Below are 27,867 nucleotides of genomic sequence, written 5' to 3'. Positions count from 1 at the left end.
CCACCTCAATCGAATTGGAGGCCGTATGTCAACTTCACCGAGTGATCAGCTGGGGACAGATGACGCGGAATTGGAAAAATGCAAAGTTATACATCTGTCATGTAGTTGAGATGGCAAGAAAATCATGCGCTATGTTCGTGAGACGTTGACAACCACTCACCTTCACCGCCCGGTTATTTCAGTCACTTCTCACGACAATACTCACATCAATGCTAACCATTGCTCATCAACACATCCGCGACGCACCAAAACACTCACGTCTCTGTTCGCTCTACGCCTAGATGGCAGAGATGAAATCTATCGCGGCGCGAAGACTAGCAAACCGCAAATTACCAAGACAGGAGAGTGGGGAACACGGCAGTCGATAACGAAGAAGGTTTAGTCTTGAATTTTACGATTCTGGTGATTGACTGGCATCTACCTAGGGATTATGCTATCTCCCGACGATCATACTTCAGAATACGAAAAATATAAAGATGTTGCGCAGGTCTTTGCTGATTCGAATACTCTTGGAATACTCGAATACTGGTCCCTAGCTCTACGATGAGGTGCGTGCACGTCACTAGGGCCTTGTTGTTGCAGCACCCCCTTGCGAAAGATTTTTTTTAACGCAGATCCTATTCTGCGGAGCTGGCTGCTTCTCGCATCACCTTTTTCTCGCAGCGCTCCGCCGCGAAGCACGCTTGTTAACGCAGAGCTCATCCTCAGGAGCTCGATTATTATCGCAGCGCCCCCCTACGTGGAATTCTGTTGACGCAAATCCCATCCTGGAAAGCACCTTTCTTACATCGCGGGGCTCAAGGCAGCGACAGCCGTGGCCACGTAAGCTCAAGCATGCAATCAAGAGAGGGACACCCTGTTGCACTAGAGTGTGAGGACAGAAGTCCCGATTATTTTTGACCAGCTAACCCTAGTTTTGTCTTTGCGCAACCGCCTGAGCTGTTAGTTGCCACTCGCGTGTTCGCTCGGATCAAGGGACTGTAGTGGACACGGCACTACACTACCAATGGGCTCCATCTTTCTCCTTCCTTCATACTTTCCTCCTAAGGGGTCATTATTTCGGTTCCCCTTCTTCCACACCCAATCTAGCTGGATCGACCTCATGAATCTGAAACATGAGGTCAGTTTTGATTATGAATTCTGCCACAATGGCGCTAGCTTCTGGTCGCGTTAGAAGCTCGTTCCGGCGGAGAGCAATGCCTTAGTCGGATAGGATGTTTCTCATCTATTCCCGCCCATCTGGGTGCAACAGGCACTCGAGCAGAACATGACCTACCGTCGGATTGCCTAGCTCGCAGTCACACCGCGCTGAGTCGCCTCGGCTGATACGGCGCAGATAGGCATCTAGGCCGATCCACTGGGTGCGTTGCTGCATTAGAATCGACCCCATTGGTTTGCGCAGCTGGGGTTTGATGATATCAGTTTTGCGTCATGATCACGGGACGTGTTTGGCGTACGACGATTCTGAGACGATGAGGATATTCATGCTGTTAGATGATGCATATGAGCAGTAGTCAATGAACTGAAGTATGTCATGAAGAACAGGCCAACCTTCCAGTGTCTCTTATTGTATGGGTTTTCTACTTTGCAGAGAGTAAGCCAACACAAGGCAGAGAGCGATATGTGTATAACTGGATATATGTCATGGACCACCGATTACTAAAACCAAATTGCGAATCATATTCGTAATTTCCCTACGGGACACCTTCGTCAGTATTGTGAGCTCTTTTTCTTGAGTTCATATGCATCACTATGACGTTGTTTATCAGAACTCTGGGTACGTGAGAGTATTGCCACCCCGTCGAATTGTGACGATATAAGTGAAAGTTATTTCTTAATTGCACCTTTTCACACAACTGGTCTTACTGCAGCAACAATTATTTTAACGGATGCAATATTGAGCTTTCAAAATGGCCACAGGAAATACAAGACAGTCCAAGGTTTTCTATAAGGGCCGGTCCGAGGACTTCGTTATTTTCGTTGCAGACGTTAATGCCATGGATAAATGGAGGAAAGATCGCTCAATCCCACTGGCGCAGGTGATGGATGGGTGGAAGGTATTTACTGCACATCAGTATGTGCTTACTCTTGAATCCTAGTGCACCGGCTTAGGCGAAGGAATAAATACGGGACCTGAAAGCTAGCTAACGAAATTCTGTAACCTTGCTAGGCACCATGGGCCTCAGGGGATACATAACGAAGCCAGCAGGATTACCCTCGAACAAGAGTTCGGGACATCTGAGTATCGTGAAGTTATTTTTCATATCTTGGAGAAAGGCGAACTTCAGGAGAACATCGTGCGTACTGATCCCTCTCTCCTTCCCTGCCATTTTAAGTGTTCCATTCAGATCAACCATTGCCCCGTACTACATAGATCACGGCATGTAAAATCCTATTCTTCCAGAGAAGTTCTAATCATTGGGCTACATGCAGACTTCCGAACGACAAGGAGTCAGGAACGAATCTCATGGAGTAAGAGGTCTTCATTAAGAGATCAAATGAAACAGATCGAGAAGATAAAACATATTTTTACCTTAGGAAATAAAGACAGAGATCTGAGGAAGTTTTACCTCAGATCTCTGTCTTTATTTCCTGAGGCCCCGCTGTCGATCTGTCAATGGACACTGGCACAATGGTTTCGCGACCCGTTTCGCACTGCTTTTATTTTGTTGGTACTGCCAGTGAAATAAAAAACGTCAGTTTTGTTTTTAATACTAGCCTACCTATGCAATCATAAGGACATGTTTAATTTGAAGTCACATGATTGATAAAAATCAGTTTCATTATTTTAATTATTGAAACTTGTTTAAATTTTATACTGAAACATGGGAGTACGTATATGAAGTGGAATACTCAAAATCTCTTCATAGCAGGTATCACATGACAAGGGTTTGAAATGCACCCATATGCCATATGCGATACTCACCGCTCGTTACCCTCTCACTTTTCCTTTCCTTTACTCCTCAACAACGCTCTACTGCCTACTACAGTCCCTCTCTCACCATATATCCTCGGACTACTACTGTATAGTTAACTCGTTGACCCGTCATCTCTCTCGAATTTAGTTACAATCATTCCGTTACGTGACACTGAAGCCTAAAATACCAAGTGTATCTCTGACGAAGACCGAATATGGACTGGCCACAGATTTTGTCCGTAGATGGACTTAAGCTAAGGAACTCGCATGATTGTGAGCTATAACTTAATAAGGAATTTTGTCTAGTCCATCCTCTGTATAAAGAAGTGACGTAACTGTTCATTGATCAATGAACCGAACTCGCCCATTAGCAAACCTCGGATTTAGGCTTACAATACTCACAGTCTACAGTTAACAGTGAGGTATCTTGATGACAATAGGAAGCTCCAGGTAGAGACTGCACTTCTGATGTCAGGCTGTGGAGAAGCTATCTTCACGCCGGACGTGGCACACCGGTTCATGGAAATAGTGGCCACCGATACCCAAGCAAACATGCCGTTCAAACCCAGTACGAAATCAATAACCACCCGATCACCTTGAATTTGCGCTCAAGATCTCGTTGTTTGCAGACCAGCACCATGTTCCCCCGCCCCCATTGGCCACGCAACTCAATATTCAATGGATGCAGTTCCAGCAGACCACATCAGCTGAGTTAATACAGAGCGAATGGCAATTGCCCCACGGTTGGCTAAAGAGGTGCGATCCAAAGCGAACTGACTTGGTCAGACATCTAAATCAATTTACGTCACATGGTCCAACCCCCAGCTGGGACGCACAATTACCCGAGTCGGCAACAGGGATCTACTACGACAATACTATGAGAAGGCATTTGAAGGGGTTCAACAATCAAATTACCGAGCCATCGTCAAGTCCTATATCAACCTCGTCGAGCAACGAAAGCAAATAAATTATCCTTATAGCGGGCGCCGAGTCGTATCTGGCGTATCACAACACCTCGACACCGAACTCACTAAACCCGGATGGTGGCCTGTCGGTGCGCGACATAGGGAGCCGGATCATCTACTCAAGCCTGGTCAGCAAAATGTTGTCGACTGTTGAAGTCAAAATTATAGATCTAACATTACCCTCAGCACTTGACATGATTGTTAAGCGATGTCCAAGTTCAATGGGAACGTTGCAACAAGTCTACGTGAAATACCGACTGGCAAGTTGATATGCGGTATTTTCTGATATTTGGAAGATATCTCTTATTATTCGGTGGAATTGCAAGGGTAATATGTCTGTTAAACGTAGATAAATGATACATAGGAAATAGTCACGCACCGCCCAAAAGTTTTTCACTGAAGGCAAACCACGTAGTATCAATGCTTTGGCATCAAATTCGCTCCAAACCAAAGGCAAAATGTGTAGTACAATGTGCAGATTTCTATATAAATTCAGAGCTCTATCCAAATTCGTAGCTCCGGAGTAGTTCCCGAGAAAATCGCCATGCCATTAGGTAGAAATTTCACAGTAGGGCGCTTGATTCGGTTTTCAAGAAGTTCGATGGGCAATGTGTTTTTCAAAGGAAACCATTGCTTTGTTACTGAAGGTACATCTATTTCCAGTTATTATAAGTTACTATATTCCTGTCCAGGCAAAACCTTCTGCTTTAACTTGGAGGGATTCATTTATTACTTACATCAAATATTGGAAATTTTCAGAACAATCATTCAGTGAATCGATTTTCTTTTCATGAGTCGTAGTTGATCAAACGAATTCTCATAATTTTTGAGAGTACTTCCACTCTCTCTCGGCATATTCCTTGATGGAGAATCTTCACTGGTTTTGCACCATTCCATTGTGTTTGACGATAATCCTTTCCGAGATATTGGTCTGCCCCGAGTCGGCTCCTTAAACAGAGTCGATGGAATTGGGCTTAAAGAGATACCGTATCCATTGGAGGTTGTTGGCGCCGACGTAGCTAGAGATTGATGCATCAAAAAATAACGGCATATATCAGAACAGAAAGATCCCTGCGATAATAATCGATCGCAGTTTAAACAGGAGGCCGGTGTCGAGGGCATTTCTGCGAGAAGATACTAGTGAAATTAAATATGGTTATCTTGTCTACTAGGAAGACCTCCATACCAGAATTATATATTATTTACGTTGGTGCTATTGCACCATAGGTTTTCCTAGACATGGTTCAAAGAGTCATTACTATTGGATAGTGTCTTATTTTTTGATAGTCTATGGTTCTAGATCTGTAGTCTTAATGGACGGCTCTTGCTCCGCTTATAGGCTGCGGAAAGTTGTATCCTGGCAAAGCGAAGTGAAAATTTGTTGTCAAAGTCAATCACTACGTAGAGTACCAAGGATTTGAGGGACTTGGGTGTTTTGTTTGGTCCAATATACTAACTAGGAGAGATATTAAACGTTTAACGCCACAGCATTCATCATACTATTGGCTGGAAACAAATGCCAATGGATTTTAGCCATCCAGTGGAGGCCGGATGCAGTTGTTGAGAAACAGCGCTTGGTTTCACCAAGTAGCCCAAATCTGCGCTTTTTTATTCTTGGATCAGAAGGATATTCCCGAAGACTTGGTGTCAGACTTGGTGTCTTCTTAATCAGGTATTAATACCACTGAGTTAATAGCAACCCCCTTTTTGTATTTCGCTTTATAACATGGAGGTCTTTCAAACTTTGTGCGCAGCTGAAACTGGAGCCTTGAGCGGACGCTTGACAACCTTTTCTTTAGGGAAGGAAAATGGCACTAAGTGATGTAGTGCAGCTCCACGGTAGCAATATTTTAAGATCATGATGGAATTGTTGTCTCTCTTGGCAAATGGAGAACAGAGGATCCACCTGAGCTATCCACAGGTAATTAAGGTGGATGGCATGCTTGACAGCCCAAGCGGAGGATAGCTAATGGGAAAGGCTACTAGCTACTTGTAGAATGTGGTACATATGACTATTGGAAAGATTTGGCTCTCGGAAATCATGCGATTGGTTGGGTAAATCAGCCGCGCATTCATTCCTAGGGCAAACTCTGCATGAGTTCTTGGTTCCCAGCACCAAAAGTTCTTGGCCTTCTGCAAACAACTGCTCGGCTCTAGATACCGAGGATTCTTTTCACGAATGGCAATTGTTAAACTTGAATATATTTCCTGCTTGGAAATCAAAATCAAAGCAGTTGCAGTCCACGGGGCGGGCTGCTGTGCGGCTTCTACAGTATCCGCTGCGATGGGAAGACCAGGGCCCTGGTATAACACACCACTGGCGGGGAAATCGTACGAATCCCTGTCGCTGATTCTATGGTTTTCACTTAAGTCAAGAAACGATATCTGGGACAGCGTATGGGCCTGCATGGCGTGAGTATAGGCTTCCATGGCGCTTTGGGTTCAAAGGTTGCTAGCAGTAGTCGAATATGGATACGACGAAGTAGTCTGACTCTGGGAAAAGGTTGTTATAGGCACAGGGTACAGTAGGCGTGGATATGCTTTCAGGAAATTGTTGAAGAAGCAAGTAGGATAGAATAATACCAATGGTAGAATTGGCTGGAAGACCAACTCACTGAAAGACGGACGATTCGATATCGTGCTGTTGCACGTGTGAAATCAGAGAAACCAGAGGGGGGGCCCACGTTCACGGCAAATAGGGCAATGTGACGTCATTGCTCTGCGTTTTGGAACCGAAGGCGAATCATATTAGTTCAAGCCCTTTGGGCTAAAATGTAACTAATGGGATAAGAGCTTCGCCTGAACTGTAAAATCAACTGCAGCCTTTACAAAAAAATGTCGGCTCAAGTCGGGGATATTAGCTTTACAGGTGCTTTAATTTACCATGAATCATCGAAGATGTATGGGTCCCGCGACCGTACCGTTGTCCCTCGACAAGTGACACGCACACCGCATTCCAGCTGAATCCTGCCGATGATGTGTGGCCATGAATATGGCTGGCTGATACGTAATCCACAAATACACAATTAGTGTGGAGCCAAAGCATTTAATTTATCTGCAAAGTTCGGAATCATACAACTTACTCTACAGTGGATAGCCGATCGTGATTTTTATAATGTGCATGCAAACATATGTGGGGCGGCAAGACGGGAACAAATTCACAAACCTAGTACATAAACGTTGGTACCTAAATACCTACCTAATACTTGCAAGTCAAATACATCAGAACTGATACCCAAGTTCGTTCTAGTCCCCAATCCTTCAAAGAAAAAAACTTGCAAATCTCAACGCCGAAGGCCCAACGCCTCGCGGGGGAAGCGGAAAGCAATTCCCGGGCGCTGAAAACAAAAAAAGGCGGCCTGTATAGCTATACGGACATGCATGCATGCAACTCCACGATTTATACAAAACCGAAACCAAAACCAACAAAACCCCCCACCTTAGCCCCGCCGTTCATCCCCTCACTGACCAATCTCACGACGATTTAATTGACTACGCACATTCCCAACGCTCATCACTTGCAGGCTTACGGCTTTGTAAAAACTAGTGAAGCAGACTACGACTGCGTTACAGAAAGTCAGATTGGTGGTAGATGAGAATGTGGTTTTGGGCGCATTTCGTCATCTGTATGGTTGCGAACTCTGCTCAGACGGAGAATTTATTATTTGCAGAGAAAACGAGCGCGTTTGGCCCATCGATTATTGTTTAGATTCTTAACGTAGTGATGACTATTCCTTGGGTGCACGGGGATATGGGACTCTGGTAATCATCCAGGACGACCGTTTGATTGACGACCCTCTTCATTGGACTTTACAAATATGAACATGTGCCGTCAGCGTGGTAGGTTCGGGGTAGATGCATGTACAATTATATATTAGGTCTTGTTGGCCTGGTTTGGAAGCATACATATTAAGTGATATTCGAAATCAGTTTTACCACCAATCTCTTTTTCCTTACTTCGCGAGGCTCCATCAAATACGCGTTAGTTATTAGGATATCCTTCCGCCATCCCTTATCTTGGTCCTGGTACAATTCGGGCGAATCAAGTGCTAGAGCCAACGCACAGACCATCCACTGATCTGGGTGGGACTAATATCATTCGAGCTAATTCCGAGTTACCGCCACACTCGGCCGGATCTTTTGGGTGATGGTAAAACTCGTTCGTTGAACACGAGCTTACTTAGGGAAATGATCTGCGCGTTATGAGAGGTCTAATCGATGCAGGCCAACATTCCGAAGCGCATTGAAAGCTTAACGATTTTAAATTTTCATAAAGTCAGGATTCGGTTCCACATACTCGAGCCTAATCCGTGATCATTCCCAGTGATTATTTCCCTCCTCCATCCCTTTAATCATTCTGGGTACATCAAAACATCCCACCATGCCCAAGTCCAGGTTTAACAACAATATTATCTCTACCGCAGTTCCGATTACCCACATTTATTTAGGGGATGATGAGACAGATTACCTCTGGAAATGTTTTACTGGAGAGATAAAGCATGTTCGCCTCGCATTTGAGGATCAAAATGGCCGAAACCGGGACCTGCAATACAAAATTGCTGAAGATGTGGACTTCCTCACTAATGAAGGCGTTGTGTTATTGGAAGATCAACGTGAGCAATTTTATAATACGGGATTAAAGAATCATCACTGAATAGCTATTTCTAGGGGTCCATAAGTTTTACCTTCAACAGGGCAGCAAAAAGACATGGCTACTTTAAGTCGCGCAGGGGCGAAAGTGGAGAGACTCATACCACCAACGTCAATGAGTAGCTCTAACGAAAAGGGCGCATATTGAAAAGCAATTAATGGGAGATAATACAAACTGTACGATGAATCTGAGAAGAACTTGAACATTAGGTTGTATTGAGCGTAGCAAAAGCACGCATTCGTATGTATATCTATATACCAAACGTCAGTATTTCAATTCAACATCAACGCAGAATCTAGATTTTGGCCTGGTCTACTCAAAATCGCCTTGGTTTCCAATGTATTATCCATGTTCGCGTGGTGATTATGGAGAGTAGGAAGGCAATAACCCCGCCAAATCGCCCGACCATATATTCTGTGTTGTTTGCAGAAGATATCCTGTGAAGGGCTAAAGCAGGACTTAATTCAATCTAGCAGGAAAGCAGCAGGTTCCGCGACAACTCGCGGTGTGAATTATACAGTAGTAGTTAGATCTTGAGCGAGCTTGTGTGGTGGGAGAGTTCATGTATATCCCGGGTCTTTCGTACACATGTCAGTGACTAGCCTCGTGATATGAGGGTGTGACTTATCAAAGCTACATTAAAAAAGCCAGGTGGGCGGATGTATTGCCTAATCTGACCTAGTACGCTTCAAGGTAGGGCACTGGGAGATATTTGAGAGAACACTAACTTGAATCTGACTTCGAATATCGCTGTACATTGGGATTGGCATCAGTTTTCTCTTAAAACCCCTGTCTAAGCTCGACCATCTAGGAGCATATACTATGTATGGAATCAATGGTATGATTATTTTTATGGGTAGAACAAGCAAGTCCAACCATTCATAGATCTGAATAGCCCTTCCTTGTCAGACAAACCGGTAGATCCTTGCTTCCGTACTTAAGCTATGACCAGAATCGACCTGATGCCTCCCTTGCGTCCGTCCTCGTGAACACGGCGTGTCTGGTGGCGCATTTCTCATGGGACCCGTGCAAAGGGAGGGTAAATGTTTGAATAATCCTTATTTTATATCCTAGTTTGGTATGGGGTATATGTGCGTTTATATTATTTATTTGTTTTTAGTGTAGAGAAATAGTCGTTAGTGTGAAGGGATAGACTCAGGTATTGGTGATTAGAGTTGAACATTAGGGTTGTGATTAATGCTATAAACAGGTATTATTATGCCATCCCAAGGCAGACAGGGCCCGATGTCCGAACAATAGAAACAGGAGAGAGTTTTACGGAGTTTTGAGATAAAAATTAGTCCAAAAGTGGTAATCTTTTGAAAGATCCGTATCATGGTAATACATATAAAGAGTCTACAAATGAAAATCGTAGTAACACCCAATAAACACAAAGCGTGAGGCTTTTGACAAATGTACAATTGGGTTTCAGAGACCCGAGCACGAAGGGGAATCAAGAGAAAAGAACGGTAGGAAGTAGAGACTGACTAGTAAATAAGAGTCGTAACTCTTGCTAATGCAGAGGGGCGGGAGGGGAATTTGAGAGACTTGGGGGTTTTTCCCTATTTAGTTGAGCAACCTGTTGAGACCCATGCGGGTGACACAGGCAGGCTCAACTCTGGCCATACAGGGATTAGGCAAGTCAGGTGGCTGATGCCATGAAGACATGGTAGGCTGGTGGGACATCCAGCGCTTGGAGACAATCTCAGACAGAGACTCCAATGAGTGGGCTGGGTAGCTGGGCGAGTCTTCAATGACGGGCAGAAACATAAGTTGCGGCGAGGGAATAGTGCGGGGCGAAGAAGAGCAGGTGGACTTGTAGTCTGAGACCATGGATGGTGGCTCACTGGAGGTTGCGTTGGAGACTTCCGAGAAAGCGGGCGAGGTGAGAGGGGTCTCGATCGGTCGATTGATGAAAGGAAGAGTGTAAGTGGGGGAAATTTGACGGAAGAAACCATGGATTCTCTGCGAGAGTGGGAGAATTGTTCAGAGATAGAAGACTCGATAGAGTCAGTGCAGGATGGGTGAGAAAACGATATGGAGAAGCGGGGGCGAGAAGGGGTCATAATTGAGGCTCGGGTATAGGGGGCCTCGATGCGGCTAGAGTAAGTGCGAGAGGTGGTGAGGGTTGACAGCCCACGCTTCTTACGGTTCATATTGCCATTCCAACAGGCCTTAACTGCGTTGTCGCTGCGGTTCCCGAGGCGGTGGGCTATCTCTGCCCAGCGCTTTCCTATTTCGTTGACCATGCGCTCGATCACCAGACCCTCGTCGGCTGAGATGGGTTCCCGGTTGAGGTAAGGCTTAAGGTTTTGATGGAAACGCTCCCGACATTGCTTGGGTGATCGGTAGTACATGTGTTGAGAGATGCGAACCCAGTTGAACCAGTTGAGTGAGAAGTTGATCTTCCTCTGGGACCCAAGGTCCACGGCGATTTGAAGTAGGCATTGTAGAGGATTCAAGTTGGCGAGATGGTGAGAGTTGAAGAGGCATTGATGTGAATTGATATGGAAGGAAGTGTGAGCAATGGGAAGAGTACTTCAAGAAAAGGAAGCATCCAAGTACCAGGGGGACGGGTCCAAAAGAAAAACCTGGTCCCTCTTTGAGAAGAAGATCACGATCCAAGATCTCGGGGCTGACAGTTCGGAACAATACATGATTTTTCGATGTAACGTAATTCCCATACGAGCTGGACACCTAGCCGAGCTGGACACTCAAAACACCCTAGTAAATGCGATTATATTCTACACTGATATCTCAACAACCACGCTTTTAGTGGAGAGAAAGAAGGAAATCGCAGATTTGAATCCCATCCATGTACGTCATGGGGATATGGTTGAGATTGCAATCTACAAACACTTCCATCATATATAATTGGCAAGTGTCTCCAATTTCCTTTTCAGAAGGAAATAAAGGCTGGAAGTGGTGAAGTTTGTATACTTCGAGTGCCAAGCATTCGCGCTTATATAAAAGCCTCAGACCCACCTGGACGCCCGGAGATCTGCCACTTCGCTCTCTTCCTCTTGTTATGGGAATAGTCATGGACGACATTCACGCACCTACTGTCGCCTCCGGACCTTCGTCCGGGGCTGCCCCTCGCGACTTGTCTAAGCTGTCGATGACCGATCTGATGCAGGAGAAGCAACGCCTGGAGGATGAGCTCCAAGCTCTGAGCGCTGTGCTCGACTCGGTTAGACTCCCTAGCTTTCTTCTGTCGTGGCTACTAACCCACTCCCTTGTTTTTTTTATTCTTTTCCAATAACCGTTGATAAAGGCATTTATCAATTTTTTTTAATTTTGAATAGATCTAAAACATACAATGCTGCGGTATCAAAGATCACCGTTAAATTACGTTGCTAGGAGCTAGAAATATATATATCTCGATCATCAAGTGATAGAAATTCATCAAACTCTTTTATGAGTCTAGATACTACCTAAAGAGTATGTGTTGAGAAGGATAAGTCCCTACAATTTATGGTTGTTGTGATACTACGTTGTAATTTATTGCATTTACTATGGTGTTTTGGGTGTCCAGCTCGGGTAGGTGTCCAGCTCGTATGGGAATTACGTTATTCAAATATCTAGCTTATCTAAGCATTCATATTTAGGGCCTCCGCTTGCCAATCTAGGAATGATTTAGAATTAGATATAGTAATCGGATGATTTAGGCTGAGTATTTGCTTCTGCTTGGTTAAACAATCTCGTAGCAAATTGATGGCTTCGGCATTGTGAGCTGAAGATTTCTAGGTGAAAGCGAAATTAGCCAGCGTTTTAGGATGAGTGGTGCATTGAAGTTGTTGGGTCTCGAGAGGAGAGCGCAATGGGCCAGTTTCGGCACGCTGGTGTGGTTGTCGAAGGTTGATAAAATAATAGATCCTTATTACTCTATTGACTGCGATCATAAAAAATTCATGGATCTGTTTGATGCACATCACCGGGTGTTGAGATAGATAAATGTAGTGTTCTTGTTGACGTTACTATCAAAAGTGGGAAACCCATCTATTTAAATGTACATCGCTAGTCTCGCCACACAAGCTTTGACCACCGTGATATTCAACACTCCCACTCGATGGCAACCATCTCCTATGGTGCCAGTGACACTTCAATCGCGGTTGAGACAGGTCCCATTAAAACCTTCCAATAACTTCCTTGGGAAGAAAAGAAGGAAAGGGTATCCTGCACCTTGGACTGGTTCAAGTGGAAGTGGAGGCGTGATCACTGGATGCCAAGTTCTTTTCGAAACCACTCAAAGCTTTGCCGAGTCAAAGGTTTGGTAAAACCATCAGCAATCTGCTCTGTGGTTGGGACATAACCAAGCTGCACTCTTTCGCTATCTTGGACCTCTCCTTGCCATTTGCGTTGGATTTCCATATGTTTTGTGCGGGAGTGGTATTGTGAATTTGAAGCAAGAGCGATGGCACCTTGGTTATCACCGCAGATGATCGTGGCGGTTGTTCCTTGATCCATATTCAATTCATTGAGAAGTCTTCTCAGCCAGACTGCCTCTTTGGTGGCTTGCGTTTGCCCTAGAAACTCGGCTTCGCAGGTTGAAAGGGCAACAACGCCCTGGCGCTTCGATTGCCAACTGATTGCCCCGCTTCCAATGTTGAAGAGATAGCCAGCTGTGGATCGTCTCGTGGCGCGACATCCTCCCCAATCCGCATCTGTGAAGCCTCTCAGTGTCTGAAGCTGACCTTGGTAGGTGAGTCTGAGGTTCTTTGTTCCTTTGAGATACCGCAGAATGCGACGGGCCAGTTTTATGTGCTGGGGCCCAGGGTTTGAGAGGGATCTGCTAGCGACAGAGACCGCATACGCGATGTCCCCCCTGGTTCCAAGCATGATATACATCAGTGATCCGACAATGCGTTGGTAAGAGGCCCTTTGGTCTGGAAAGCAGGTGTAGTCTGGACTATTTTCCAGAAGTGGTGAGGTTTCGATCGGCGTACTGACGGGAGCGCAGTTGTCAATTCCAAATTGATGAGCGATGTTGTCAATGTATGCCTCTTGGCTGAGGAGCAGTCTCCTGTTTTGACGGTCTCGCTGGATGGACACCCCGAGATAGTAGCTGCATGGCCCCAGGTCCGTCATCTGAAACCGGTTTCTCAGGCTCCGCTTGATCCTCTTGATCTCAGCGATGCTCGGACCCACGATCAGGAGATCATCAACGTATACTGCGATGTACACACTGCTCCGGACAAAGATACCAAGATCGGCGGTGATTGGCTCGAAGCCAAGGCTGCGAAGGAAATTCGTCAGGGTCTGGTACCAGATCCGAGGGGCTTGCTTCAAGCCATAGAGGGCCTTTCGAAGCTTGCAGACCCTTGGCGTGCCGTCCGTCATGTGGTGGGGCTGTTCGACGTAGATCTCGTGGTCGATATCTCCGTACAAGAATGCGGTTTTGACATCCATTTGTTCAATCTCCAAGTCCAGGGCCGCTCCGATGGCAAAGAGCGCCTTGTAGCTCATTGGCTTGACAACCGAGGCGAAAGTTTCATCATAGTCGGTCCCTTCAGCTTGTGTGAATCCTCTCACTACCCATCGGCTTTTGTGGCGGATGATTTCACCATGCGACCCGCGCTTGAGTTTGAAGACCCATTTACCGCTGAGCACCCGCCGATCTTTGGGAGGATCCACAAGCTCCCACGTTTGATTTTGGTGGAGTGACTTCACTTCTTCACGCATGGCCCTTTCCCAATCCATCCAGCTTGCGTCGTTTTTGGCTTGGCTCAGACTTTTGGGTTCGAATGGTTCCGTCTCCTTTGCCGCCATGGTCAAGAATGTGGGAATGACGTTCTCTTCAGGTACGTTCATGAGCGCAAGCTCGTCGTCCTCATCGAGATTGTTCAATGTGGCTTCCGAAGCCCGAAGTTTTAGTTCAGGGTGGTGATCTAATGTTCCTGGTTGAACTTCATGGACTGGCTGATGGAGCTCTGAATATCCTTGCCATTCTAAAATTGGCCCTCGTTGGTGTTGCTGGTCGCCACCGGATGGTAAATCAATCCCAAGGACAGAGTCCTGATAATCAGGTGATAGTGGCCCGAGGGTGTTCCCTCTCCGTGTGGACGATAAGGTTATGCCTCCTTGTGTAGCAACCGCGTCGCCCTGTTGCTGGTCGGCACCGGGTGGCGATTCGATCCCAAGGACAGAATCCTGATAAGCAGGTGATAGAGGTCCGAAGGTGTTCTCACTCCGTGTGCACGACAAGGTCCTGTCTCCCTGTACAGCAACAGCTGGCTGCGAGTCATCGTCACTCGTTTGGGACGACGCTTGAGTTGGCGAGTTATCGTCACTCGGCTGGGTCAGCACTCGCGAGTTATCATCACTCCGAGGCAGTGTGTGCGAGATATCGTTTCTCGGCTTAGGTAGGGCCCGCTCTGGGGGATCCATCGACAATGGGTGCCCCGAGGCAGGCACGGATGCTTGCCGTATTCCTACCGACGGTTGGTTTATTAGTCCCACCGTCCCACTTCCCCCTGCGACAGCAGCCGTTGCCTCAGGTGAGCCGTCTTGTCTGGCTCCCACATCTTCTATAGTCTGTGTGGAGGGAGTTGTAAGGACTTCTTGAAATTCAGCGTTTGGAGTTCCAACGATTCTTCCGTCTCCCAGTAGGATACGGTAGTTGGTATTTCCTTCATAGCCTAGCAGAATGCATGGCTTTGTTCGCGGATCCGTGAGCTTCTTTCTTTGCTTTGGCGGAATCAAGAATTCTCCTTTTGATCCGATCACTCTAAGTCTCGAGAGGTCAGGTCTGTCGCCATACCACGCTTGGTACGGAGTCATGTTGAGCTTCGACGACGGCGACCGATTCGAGAGGAAAGCTGCAGTTCGAGCGATTTCCGGCCAGAACTTAGACGGTAATCTTGCATGTGCCAGCGTAGGCCCAAGGCGGTCATAGATTGTCTTATGCGCTCTTTCGGCAACCCCATTCTGCTGATGTTGGTCTACGCCTGTCACCTCAGCTTGGATTGCGCGCGAGAATAACATGAATTTCATCTCGTCTCCCATTTGTTCAGATATCCGGTCCAGACGTATTCGATGGCATTTTCGCTCGGGGCGCTCGTTATGGTCGAGGAAGAACCGCAGTGATTCTATGACGAACTGTTGTCTTCGCGGTATAGGGATTATCTCGATCCAGCCCGTGAAGTCGTCAACGATGGTCAGCCAGTAACGGCTGCCATCGAGGCCCTCATCAAATGGCCCTGCGACGTCAATATGGAGGAGGTCCATTGCGTGTTCTCCTCTCCTGCTGACTCTTGATCTTCTGTGAGACCTTTCGATCATTCGCCCCTGCAGACAGGGATTGCATGGATGACGTGCCTCCATATCCCGCACGCCATGAGCCTGCTGCTTGAGTCGCCGCAGATTTGCATCACTCATATGGGCAAGCCGGATTTGCATCACTCATATGGGCAAGCCGGCTGTGCCACAGAGACATTTGTGGGCTAACATGGTAAGAGGGGAAAGTCAGACTTGCCCACAGATCGAGTGCGTAGACTCCATGATATTCACTGGCAGTGAACAGATTGTTTCCGTTTGATCTGTTGCGAAGGATAGCATCCCGGCTTGAGAATTCGACTTTTGCCCCTCGTTGGAGAAGCTGGAGCACTGAGATGAGATTGGCATGTGCGGATGGAACATACAGGACGTTATCAAGCACTAGCCATTTCTTTCTGCCGCGTACATTGCACAGGATATTGACTATTCCCACTCCCGAGGGAGCTGTTGAGGTATCAATGCCTCTCAGTGAAGGCCCATGATTTGGACAAACCTGGAGGCGCTATTGCAAACGTGTTGAGCGCATCCACTATCCACGATCCATGCGTCACGGATAGAGGGGTCTTCATCGCCATCATTATGGGAACATGGCCAAACAGGGCGAGATTGTCCTCGATGTCGTTTCCAAATGCTTCGTTGACATCCTTCCTGGAGACTTTCGTCGCCATGAAGGTTGGTTTCTTCGGGTCATTGGGACCACTCGCATCGTCGTCCTCGTCGTCCGTGAAGGTCCGTCTCTTCGACTGTCTGCGAGCGCATATGTGCATTCTGCCTGGTCTTGGCTTCGGTCCGTCTCCGTCTTTCTTCTGGATCTTTAGTCTCGGGTTCTTGGTGAAACATTCGGCGTCGATGTGATATGGTTTTCGGCAGAAGGAACAATATGGGACGTTATCAATCTCTATTCGACAAGTACTTCCGTCCGACGACGGTATGAGCTTCTTTTCACCTGGCCCACGGACTAGGGCGAGAGCAGGAAGTGCTTGCGTCTCCATTGCTTGTTTGCCCGATTGCCCTTTTCTATGCTCTTCCTCAATGGCCTTGTTCTCGATATAGTCAAATGTAGGTGCTGCTTTGATGATACTCCCATTTGCGTCTCTTTCGTTGACAAGGTCCATTTGTCGGAAGATATGATCACGGAAGCTCTCGTACTCGGGGCCGAGTGCTTGAACAAAGAAAAATGTTCGCTCAATTTCAGAGGTCACGCAATCTGGGTCAAGAAGGAGTTTTTCAGCATGAATCTTCCTGATCTCTGCCCCTAGCGCTTGGGTGCTCCCACACTTATCTCTTGTGAGGGCCATATATCGTCGTTGGAGGCTAACATACGTGCCAGAGCCTTCCGGTTTGAAGTTGTCCTGGACTGCCTTAAGCAGTACTTGCACTCGAGATATCTCAAAGGCATTAATTCTTTGCGCCGCATTGTGTGTCAGCTTTGCCGTAATCATCGCAGAATAGAACTTTTGGCGGTGAACCCATTGCCATGCTCCTTCCTCTTCTATCGGTGGAGTCACTCCATCGTCGGCAACCGCAGATATCCGAATGAACTCATTGACCTTCTGGTTCCACCGAGACCAGTCGCTGGCATTATCTAATGTTGGGATTCCGTTGTAGAACGTATTGATTCCGAATTGCTCGAACTTTGCGATTTCAGTCATGTCGGCAAAGGATGCTCTTCAGAGCTGAAGAATTCAGGACTTTATATGTCGTTGGGCCGATCAGAGGTAATTGATTCACTATTTGATGACTGAGGCGAGCGCACTTCCAAGCCAAAGAGTTCAAGGCTTGATGCGGCACTGGGAAGACTTGAGACAATGGAAATGCTTCGATCTGATGAACTTGGCGTAGGCATCCATGATGGAGGAGTATAGTCGCTGTCCGGAACTCCTTGTAGATTAAGGCAATACTTGTACGACCTAAAGAAGTGGGGAAAACGGTGTCGATCAACAAGATATTCCGGCTTCCTTGGAGGGAAGATTGCCGGTCTGTTTGGCCTGAGTTTGTAACGACTCGAATTGCTGTTGTCGGAAATGAATGGATCTCCTCCACCCGCAGGGCTTGGTGATGTGAAGGCCAAAGTCTCAACGTTGTTTCCCGACTGAACGAGAGCACGATAGCGACTTGTCCCCCGTGCGATACTGGAACACGTGGGTTGAGCTTCGGGGAAACCTGAGAGGTCTTCCCCCAGTGTTGCGAGGAGCGATGATTGGAGTGGTGATCCTCGATGCTCGGCGTATGCGGTCTTCAGTGGACAGGCGCCAGTAGGCTCCCAAAAGTGCGTTCGGAGAAAGTGATGGGAAGTAGGACGTCTGTATTTTCTTGAAGCGCCATTGGCGAGTGTATCGGAGGTATGAGAGGATGTTCAGCTCCTCATCCGTCCAAGAATGTCTCTTTTGTAGTGTTTTCCGCATTTTCCTTCCGAAATGGCATTGTGGCTGGTGACTCTAAGAAGATAGATACCGAGTTTGCTGCAAATGGTGACATGTCCCAGCAGTAGGTAACATTTGCGGTACCTCATGCCAGTTTCATAGTGTAACCGTAGCAATAATGGCATACTGTCTATGGCGATTTGACGGAGAAACTCTCGAGCCTTGCTGCAAACGGTGACATGTTCCGGCTATGGAGGCAACCTTGCGATACTGTGTGCCCTTATGGCAGTGTCACAGTAGCAATGATGGCATGCTGTTTATAGCTTTTCAGTGAAAAGAAATTCATCCGAATTATTGCTTCAAGAGGGGGTTGAGCAATAGGACTTCGTATGTTTCCATCAAGTTACTGAGAATATATGATCAGTTTCTGAAGTTCATGGAGTAGTCTCTTGACAGAGAAGCTTAGCTGTAGTGGCAGGTAAGAGATTTTGATATTTAGATGCCTGCGTGCCCAAAGGTAAAGCCACCCGGGCTCATAACCTGTTGAGATAGATAGTTGTAGTGTTCTTGTTGACGTTACTATCAAAAGTGGGAAACCCATCTATTTAAATGTACATCGCTAGTCTCGCCACACAAGCTTTGACCACCGTGATATTCAACACACATCACCGGGGTCGGCACGAATAACGAGTATATTCGTATTCGTTATTCGTGCCGACCCTATACTGTTTACAATTGCAGCCATTTCTCTCAACAAAGTCCTCTCCGTCATTGTTGCCTCCTGACAGGCTCAACCTGACTTCCGACATTTTTCCGAGCCAACCTCAGAACATAGCTCCGCACCAAGGACATTTTCTTGAGACCACATATTTATTTTGCTCTTCGGCAAATAGAACTGACCGTTGATCAAAGACCCACCCAGCTACAGGCCCTGACGTGTTTTCACGATACTTCAGCCTGGTGGGCGGAAGCTGGAAGATCGCCTTATCCCCGCCGCTAAAAATGCCGATAGGAGTGCTGTAGTAGTTTACCAAGGTCTTCGTGGGGATCTGTCTTATCATCACCACATCATCGTATAAAGACGACATCCTTTTCTTTATCACTATTTTCAACCCCAATACCCTGCACTGCCTCACTATCAATGTTAATTTAGCGCAGTTCGGTTGGCGAAGTCACACCAGCGAGGCATATAGTCATGAGTATGCCCGGAGTGATGATGTTATACTCTTGAGCATGTAAACAAACTTATGAGTATATAACATTGTGTCTTGGCTGGTGATGCTGCTACTTCTTCCCGTTCAACTAAAAAATCAAGTTTTCGTCATTTCCAAAGTTGCAGGAACAAATTGGCTAATCTTCGCTACAATTTCCTCAGTATGGTATGGCTTGTGAATTATATCGTCCATCCCAGCCTCGAGCATTTCTGACCTTTGCGCCGCTCTGACGTTCGCTGTCACCCCCAAAATGGGAATATGTGTATCGTTTTCATTCTCAAGCTCTCGAATACGCTTGGTTGCTGTATTACCATCCATCACAGGCATTTCTTGGTCCATGAGGATGCAATCGAGCTTGCTGTTCTGGAAAGTATTCAGAGCCTCTAGGCCATTACTGGCCTCCATTATTTGGAATCCCAGTGATCTCAATTTTCGAGAAAGGATTCTTCTGTTGATGATATTATCCTCAACCACGAGTATGTGTCGACTGGTATTTTTGTCATTTTGGCTTTGATGGATATCATTACTGCGAACGATTGCTTGCCGCGCAATCTCATGGCTATGCTTCGTTCTTTCATCCATAGAGCCGCTCCGATTCAATTCGTCAATTTGACTCAGCGGGGGGTCTTTTGGTATTCGAACGTCTGGAGTCGGTCCTTCGACCTCGGACAATTCCAAGCCTAATGCTTGAATGTTGTGAGATAACTTGTCCACTTCCGAAACATTGTCCACATCAACGCCGTCTCCATTGGTGTAAGCTCCCTTGCGCACTCGGAAGAAAAAGCCAAATGTGCTTCCCTCGCCTTCTTTCGAACTGACGCCAATCTCCCCACCATGTAGATGGCACAGTTTCCTACTAACGTTAAGGCCTAGACCAGAGCCGCCATATATTCCTTCCGTCCTTGGCGTAGCTTGGTTGAATCTTTCAAATAGCCGCCTCTGGGCATGATCATTGATGCCAATACCAGTATCTTTGACAGCGAGCATGACATATACAAATTCTCCGTCGCCCCATTCAGTTGACGCTGTCTTATCAAGGCCGAGCGCAGTCTCGCCTGTTCGAAAGAAAACAACGTTCGGCGGGTATGACGAGGGCCGGCCTTTCGAAGCTCCAATTGAGACCCGTATCTTCCGCGTATTTTTGGAATTGGCTGTGAATTTGATTGCATTGGAGAGAAGGTTGATAAGAACTTGGCCCATTCGGTCAAGGTCGGCCATCACCCATTCAATTCCACAACTCTCGTAAGAAACGTCGGCTTGGTAATCGAATTGGATGTCATTCCTCTGCAGCTGCGGCCGAAATAGAGAAATTGGGCCCGTAAAATTCTTTTTGGGTTGCACTCTGCGAGGTGCTAGATGCAGCATCGAAGCGTCAATTTTTGAGAACGTAAGGACGTCGTCAAGGATTCTTTTCTGGTGCGAAATACACAGACATATGGTCTCTGCGGACTCTGTGATACGCGAAAGAGGCACTGTGTGGTTTTCTCTTTCGCGTATCGCCTCAATGATATCCTCCGTACAGTGTAATATCGCAGAAAGAGGGTTTCGTATCTCATGACTAATCATGTCGATAAATCGCTCTTGAACTTGTTTGTGTTCCTGCGCATCTTTGACGAGCTGTCTCTGAAAAAATTCAGCCTTTTTCTCTAGTGTAATATCTGCGACCGTCACAATGAATCCGCCATGAGTATCAAGGCCGAAAGCGTGCTTATTCGCAAGAGCATTTAAAGTCAGCAGACACCATGTGTCCTGGTTCCGAGTCCGGTATTCTACGCGCAGCGCTGCTTCGGATGACGCGGCCCTATTGAAACAACCATTCACCCGGCCGACGTCGTCCGAGTGGATTGACTGCAGCCAGCAATCTAGAAACTTTGCATCTGAGCACGGAATCAGCGTTCGGAAGTTTAGGTTCCCGGAAACCAGCTCATAATTCTGATTAAGAATTGCCAAACCATGTGGAATGACGTCGGCTAGCTGTTGCGCCGATGCGGTCGGGTGAAAATCGAGGCTCATTTCGCTTTGTGCAAGGCGGTATTTTATCTTTTGTTCCCAGAAAAGTCGGCGCTGAGTTGGCGAGCACATGGGTTGGTAATTTGTAGGCTCGTAATTGAGCCGACTGCAAATGATATCTTCATGAATTCGAGCGATCAATGAGTGCGCGAGGTAGTGTAATTTTCGCTTGTCCAGAGTTGTCGGATTGTCGCTTATCTAATGCAGAAAAACCGGCGACGCCTTTGCGGAGCATACTTCATCCGCTTTTCCCCTACAGCAGCTTTTTGGGGATTCGGCCCACAAGCTTGACTTTTGTGTCTCCTTTATTCTCGATATTCATCTCCGCACCGGTTGTTGAGATTCGGATTTTAACCATGGCCAACCAAACTATTGCTGTCGTAAGTATTTGGTCGAATGCAAACACCGGATTTACCTCCATTGGTTCAGGTAAAACAGGCAATACGTTCCATGTCAGACCTATCAGGCGTAGAAGCATTTGATGAGGAGCGCTCGAATTACCATTCGTTGTCTTAGCTAAACATCGTGATGCGATAGACTGTTCCTTGCGTAGTCAGAGTCATCGCTTTGGTCGGCGATTGCAAGTCACTCAATCCCACACTACTGTATAATGCCTCCATCCAGAACGGTCGCGATAGTCAAAGTGGATTCGCAACAAAGACAACCAAGTAATTGAGGGCTTTGGGTCAAGAACATCCAATCGGCTCTTCTACACATGGGAGCCGTCGTACCTTTGTGACTAATCCCTGCCAACAACTAAGTGAGGTTGTTCTAATACCGCAATTATCTGCAGCGACACCGTCAGGGCTATTTGAGATGCCCACCGAGCAAAATTGTTGGTCATGTTGAAAAACAGTGAAGTTGAGTCAGTTGAAAATGTTGGCTCACTGTTGAACATTCAATCTTCTATTTTGAGGCAATGAAAGCTATTCATTTTTAATTATATCAATAGCTAGAAATTTTCATCACTACGCATCATAAATTGTGTGTTTTCCGGGGCTCGCTTGAATGTTGATTGTCTGAGGCGTGTGTAGTGCTATGTCCTTCAAGACTCTGTCTGGATTGCGGAAGCGTTAGGCGACGGTCGCGCGAGCGGGTGCTCGATTTGTCGTTGGCCGGAGTCAACTTTTGAACTTATGACCAGTGTGGAGATACGTTGTTCGTTAACTTTTCTTATCTAAATGTTATTCTATCTACCGTGGGAATTCATGAGTCGTTCAACGAATGTAAAAAAATGCTGTGCTCAATATATATCCTTTGGCGCGTTCACCCCAGCAAGAACTAAAAAATGAGATACATTCATCGTACACAAAACACCACAGAATTCACATCAGCACCATCATGCCGGACTTCTAACAGAGCGCTAAAAGTCACTAAAATTATCGCTTTGTATGCCAGAAGTGTCCGCACGCCGCTGCAAGGATGTGGGTCCCTAGCCGTATAATCTTGTACGAACCATGTCTGTATGTCAAAGGTTTGATTTTGATGTACAGAAAGGCCTTTGATTTTTATATTGGGTATTATTTTTACAATGGGTATTATTTTTGTTACGAAACTTTTCCTTTAATTTATATATACAGGATGGATCGAAATCAGTTTCACCACTTCGCACTCATGAGATTTTTGTCGGACACTACTCCGAAACACACTACTATACTTCAGGCTTAGCCTGTACTCAAATATTGAATCGTACTGTAATCGACTCTCACGTGATATGTAGTTCTATAAAATACTTGTAATGCTCTTGCAATGAAAGCTGACGTATCCGAATGGTCTCCACCCTTGATTGTAAGTATGGAATTTTTGCGGCGCATTGTATCCGAGGTTGCTGTGGACTATCCGAATCTAACTATTGATTCATCTTTGATGTCACCGTGGGAGGTACAAGGTAATGTCCAAGCACGATCAGGAGTTGGTGCGAAACCCTGCTGGCGTAAAGAGGCTCTTCGTATTGGTTTGTCTCAATCGGATTTCTAGAACATGTATCTTTTTCGCCTGGTTTGCCAAACGGTCTATCATGTGCTACATGGCGATTGTACGAGTCACCGCTTCCCCCCACTCTCCTCCCCAACAATTTCCCCCATCACCTTTCTGTGCACAGACTCAGTAATCAACGCCTTGTTCCTGGTGCTCTCAAGACTCAAGGGAAAGGGCCAAACAGCCTGGATCATGCTTCTGAAACAATTCTACTGCACACGCTGCGCACTCAGCTTTAGAACTTTCTTCGGAAGGCTGCAACACATCCACGATTCTCCATATCATAATGTCTGCTACTTCTGTTTCCCACCACAAGACTTCGCAAAATGGGTTGAGCTTGATGAGCACCTGGGAACTGAACACAACTACTGCATCTCTTGCGACATTCAATATGAAACAGCCAACCAGCTGACTCAACACGACGTGGAAGAGCATAACATGTGTGTCACCTGTCGACAATTCTTCGAGTCTCTATCGAGTTTGTCTCAAGTTAGTTTATACCTGATTACCCACTTCGGAGCACTCAAGAGTCTCATTCTATTTCTAGCACATGACTACCCACATTAAAAAGTCATCTGTCAGCGTGAAGGATATGCCAAGATTCCAATGACTTTTGCACCTCAATTGGTAATATATACGGAAATCAGTGCTTGTTGGCCATTATTTTAGAGCGGTGACGTATTAATGACATACACAACATACGACCATCCTTTCATGATCGAAGGAGAGGTGAATGATAAGGCTATTTTCTTCATCCTAGACGATGTGCCTGCAACGATGGCCTTTTTTCCCTCTGCTATAATTCGAAAAAAAATTGGCACTTGGCGTGGCTAAGTAATAGAGGAGCATAAGTGATTATAACTTGAGATACATCGCACCTTTGATAACGACTGTGTTGCAGATGTTGGTTCGTTGCGGGCTCGATTGGCGGGACACCTTTTCGAGTTCTAGTATCAAGGGTGACCTTAATAAAAAGAAGTTGACTCTGGAGGTCTTCGAATGTGAGTGTAGAGTGGTCGTGGAAGTTATAGACAAACTAAAAGACATCATGATTCGTGAGACCACATTCCTCGAATCTACCTGGAACATGATTTGGGAGATCAAGTATAGCCAGACTGCTCTCTAGCATCAGAGCGAGAAGCTCTACGAGGCGATCTGGGTTCTGCGAAAACTACCTAAAGCGACAGCCAGTGGTTTTCGGAATGGAAGCCAAACTTCGAACCATGGCATGAGAGAATTTCCATACAGATTAACCAGGCTCGTTGCGAGGAAGGATCTCTAGCAGACATCTGGTTCAGCCATTGAATTGCTTTGTTGACTCGCTGGATAATGCCTGTTGCCTTGGGTGTACCTATATGAGTGAAAGTGAAGAGCTCGATGAGGAGGACAGTAATCGACTGCATGATGTTGTGGAGGATAGACCACCACGGAGCCAGATCATATAGCCAAGAGCAATTTGGCTCATCGGGCAAGAGATCGAGCATTTGACACGCCGCCTGAAGGCATATTGTCGCTAGATTATTGGAGAGAGTCCCTGGGGATCTTGCTTCCATTGTAGGTCCAGACAGACGGAGTGAGGGCTGTGTGATGATTAATTTAGTGGCGTAGAATCGGAAAGCGAGGATCGCACGCTGTTGTGCGGATATCTGAGTTGCATTCGTGTTCGTACTTGCGAACTGAAATTCGGTTGGTAGATGAGAAAGCCAGTCGTCGGCATAACTGTTGAGCTTAGAAATTACGGTTTCAATGTCATGGCACGACCGGCGTGTCTCTCTAGGGGCGTACAGGTTGTTGATTGCCTCTCGCAAGAGATGGGCTAGATCCACGGCGTATAAGAAGCATAGAGAAGTGTTTGGCGCCAGACCGGTGCTAGTTGTGTGCGTTTCAGCAATATCTTTAGGTGTTCGTTTCTTTCCGTTCAGCTGACCAGGCCCTAGTTGCGCTGGATTATTTCGGCTCGCGCTCTCCTCGGGAGGAGCTAATATGCTATTAGGAACCAAGGAAGTGAAAAGCCCAGCTCCGGTCTTTTTGCTGGTAACAAGCTGCACGACTCGCTCATCAAAAAGGTCCTCTTCGCGTAATGGTACTGGAAGAGGCGTCGTGCAGAAAATGCCTTCTGTGCTTAGAGGACGACCAGTCATCTCAGATAGGACTGAATCCAGCAGGAAAAGTGCCCACCATAATCGGTAGCGGATTTCTTTCGAGAAATATGGGATACTGTGGCTCTCGCTCCGAAGATTCAAACCCATTGTCACAGCCGACCGAATCGCAGCCCCAATGATTTTCCAGGACCTAGAAAAGAAAACTCCATAGATCAGAACACCGAAAATCTATATAACCCCCGGAGAGGACCGACCTATTGATTTGTCCAACAGACAGCAGATAGAAAGCGGCCAATCCTTCAGCCTGCACTTGTTGTAGGTCCGGGTGGTCTAACAATGCAAGCTGCTCTACAATCACGCTCCACGCCCGTCCAAAGAACCTCTGATGATCATCACAGTTCGGCCAGGGCAGAGCGGCAAGAATAAGATGTCTGGTGGCGATGGCAAACACTAGGTTCAGCAATGCTAGCCATTTCTTGCCCGGTTGCGAATCCGGCTTTGAGTAGAATGATCGATATTGTCGTAGAAAAGTGGTCTTGCTCAAGATCGGAAATGCAGGGTGCACGAACTGAAAGTAAGCGTCAACGAGATTGTCGGCAACGTTTTGCGGGGGCCAGCGCGCGAGATCAACTGGGTCGAGCACCAAAACCTGCGAGTCGTCTCGGAAAAAATTCATGGAAGACATTGCTAAGTGTTGAGGGGTCTCCTTGATTGTTGAGAGATCTTGATCGAGGTCGCACTTGAGCCTGTACAACCATGCCACCTCGGAATGTTCACCAACGAACCCCGAGGCCCGTACCCTATTATCACAGTCATAGTCTTCCTCGGTGTAGTCTGCAAGTCTTGATTGAAAGCCAGGGCGGGCATCGCCAAGGGACATGGGAGGGTTGACCTGCCGAATATGGCCCGGCGGGAAACTGAACAAGTCAGGAGCAACGGGATTGGTTTGGGAGAGCGGAAGCCCTGAGCTTATTTCGCGCAGAGTCTGATCCACTAGCTGGGATGATGAAGCATCGAGCGTAGGGTAGACATTACGCACCAGGGATTCCAAGGCGCTAATCTGGGAAGTCAACTCCTTCAGCTCCCTAGAATTCAGTCAGATTTGTCTTGCGTTGACGCCAGAATGGCACCCACTTCACTGTCTTCTCTTTCTTTCGATCGCCATAAAAGCAGGCAGCACCGGTATTTCGACACCGATCACAAACTGGACGATTTCCACTGCATTTGGCCTTTTGGTCACGACATTTCTCACATGCCCGACTGACTCGACCAGGGGCGATCCATCTAGTGCTTTGAGCAGTTCGTGGGATAGGAACTTTGGCATTTGCTTGGTCGGATGTAGCTGTAAAAGTATCTTCAGGGGTCGCCACCTCGAGAGATAGTAAGTTATAGTCGGGCACAGTCCATGTGCTATGAAAAGAAGCTGAGTCGTCCACCAGTTCATTGCATTTGGAATGGAATGGGGCGCCGAAATTAGCACTCATTGTCAGAGTGGATGTTACGGGGAAGGGAGAAATTAGTCAGAGGCGTAAAAGACGTTTACCGGATATTTGCCCCTTGTACTGTGAACAATACAGAACGTATCAGTGGAATCAAATTGGCGGACAGCCCCCATTAAGAATTTTGCTGGTATGTGGCTATGATCCAGCACCTCTTTAGGGAACCGGACTGACCGAGCAAGAAAATTAAAATTAAGCGCAGGACGCGATAATCAGCCAGCTCCCGCCCGATAAATAGCAAGCTTTGACACTATCAACTCGAAAGCCCTTTCAAATGAGCGAACAGACGATACGAAATCGCACGTAATTTTTGCTGGCGTATGCCATCAGCCTAGAAACCACCATTTCTTGAAGTCCGCAGGATTGCGAGGTACTAGTCACGTGAATATCCTAATACCTGGCATCCCCCAGATTTTTCACTCAAAAAAATTACACCTGCTCACTAAGCATGGGGATAAGCAAGGGTGAGCAGTTACAAGGGAAGCAATCAGAGCATCTGAAATGACAGAGTGGATCCCAGCCCAGTAGTCGCTCGTCGCAGCTTCTCAGCGGTCTCCACCGGTCCCTATGAAACTTCCATCAATATTACGATTTCTTCGTAATATGGCGCTAAGTGAAAGCTCGAAATGATTGAAACCATGATATTAAGCAAAAATTGACTTCCTAAAAAATGTTTAAAGCTGCTGGATATAGTAAGAGTTCAATTTTCAACATCAGCAACAACTAACGCCGGTTTAGAAATGTTAGAGCACCCCTAACTCGAGTAGGTCGACGACAGACCGTAACACCTCCGATGATAGAAGAACTGTGTGATTGCCTCCTCAACAAGCCCGGCCTATATGTGGACGAGATGGCAATCGTTTTATTGGACGATTTCCGCGTCCAGGTCACATA

The 27,867-nt window shown here is 46.7% G+C and overlaps 6 protein-coding genes across 6 annotated transcripts; 2 read left to right on the top strand and 4 right to left on the bottom strand.

Moving 5' to 3' along the window:
* Nucleotides 1-1,910: 1,910 nt before the first annotated feature.
* Nucleotides 1,911-2,144, top strand: N7511_001709 (SBDS family protein; the record flags this gene model as incomplete). The annotated part of the gene is made up of 2 exons (XM_057124134.1): nucleotides 1,911-2,057; nucleotides 2,100-2,144. The coding sequence occupies 2 exons, from the start codon at nucleotides 1,911-1,913 to the stop codon at nucleotides 2,142-2,144; spliced, it is 192 nt and encodes a 63-aa protein (XP_056989867.1).
* A 6,119-nt stretch (nucleotides 2,145-8,263) lies between these two features.
* Nucleotides 8,264-8,536, top strand: N7511_001708 (uncharacterized protein; the record flags this gene model as incomplete). Its single annotated transcript, XM_057124133.1, has 1 exon — nucleotides 8,264-8,536. One exon carries the CDS (start codon nucleotides 8,264-8,266, stop codon nucleotides 8,534-8,536), a length of 273 nt encoding a protein of 90 aa, XP_056989866.1.
* A 1,563-nt stretch (nucleotides 8,537-10,099) lies between these two features.
* Nucleotides 10,100-10,890, bottom strand: N7511_001707 (uncharacterized protein; the record flags this gene model as incomplete). Its single annotated transcript, XM_057124132.1, has 2 exons — nucleotides 10,100-10,496; nucleotides 10,568-10,890. The coding sequence occupies 2 exons, from the start codon at nucleotides 10,888-10,890 to the stop codon at nucleotides 10,100-10,102; spliced, it is 720 nt and encodes a 239-aa protein (XP_056989865.1).
* Nucleotides 10,891-16,495: 5,605 nt separating this feature from the next.
* N7511_001706 (uncharacterized protein) lies at nucleotides 16,496-17,460 on the bottom strand (the record flags this gene model as incomplete). Its single annotated transcript, XM_057124131.1, has 2 exons — nucleotides 16,496-16,614; nucleotides 16,722-17,460. 2 exons carry the CDS (start codon nucleotides 17,458-17,460, stop codon nucleotides 16,496-16,498), a joined length of 858 nt encoding a protein of 285 aa, XP_056989864.1.
* Nucleotides 17,461-19,481: 2,021 nt separating this feature from the next.
* Nucleotides 19,482-21,398, bottom strand: N7511_001705 (uncharacterized protein; the record flags this gene model as incomplete). Its single annotated transcript, XM_057124130.1, has 1 exon — nucleotides 19,482-21,398. One exon carries the CDS (start codon nucleotides 21,396-21,398, stop codon nucleotides 19,482-19,484), a length of 1,917 nt encoding a protein of 638 aa, XP_056989863.1.
* Nucleotides 21,399-24,547: 3,149 nt separating this feature from the next.
* Nucleotides 24,548-26,958, bottom strand: N7511_001704 (uncharacterized protein; the record flags this gene model as incomplete). The annotated part of the gene is made up of 3 exons (XM_057124129.1): nucleotides 24,548-25,664; nucleotides 25,729-26,559; nucleotides 26,609-26,958. 3 exons carry the CDS (start codon nucleotides 26,956-26,958, stop codon nucleotides 24,548-24,550), a joined length of 2,298 nt encoding a protein of 765 aa, XP_056989862.1.
* Between the last annotated feature and the right edge of the window lie 909 nt (nucleotides 26,959-27,867).

This window comes from Penicillium nucicola (genome assembly GCF_028828085.1).
Source record: "Penicillium nucicola strain IBT 29836 chromosome Unknown utg000001l, whole genome shotgun sequence".
Lineage (NCBI taxonomy): Eukaryota > Fungi > Ascomycota > Eurotiomycetes > Eurotiales > Aspergillaceae > Penicillium > Penicillium nucicola.
Note: the sequence above shows the minus strand (reverse complement) of the source record. Positions and strands in the feature narration are given on the sequence as shown.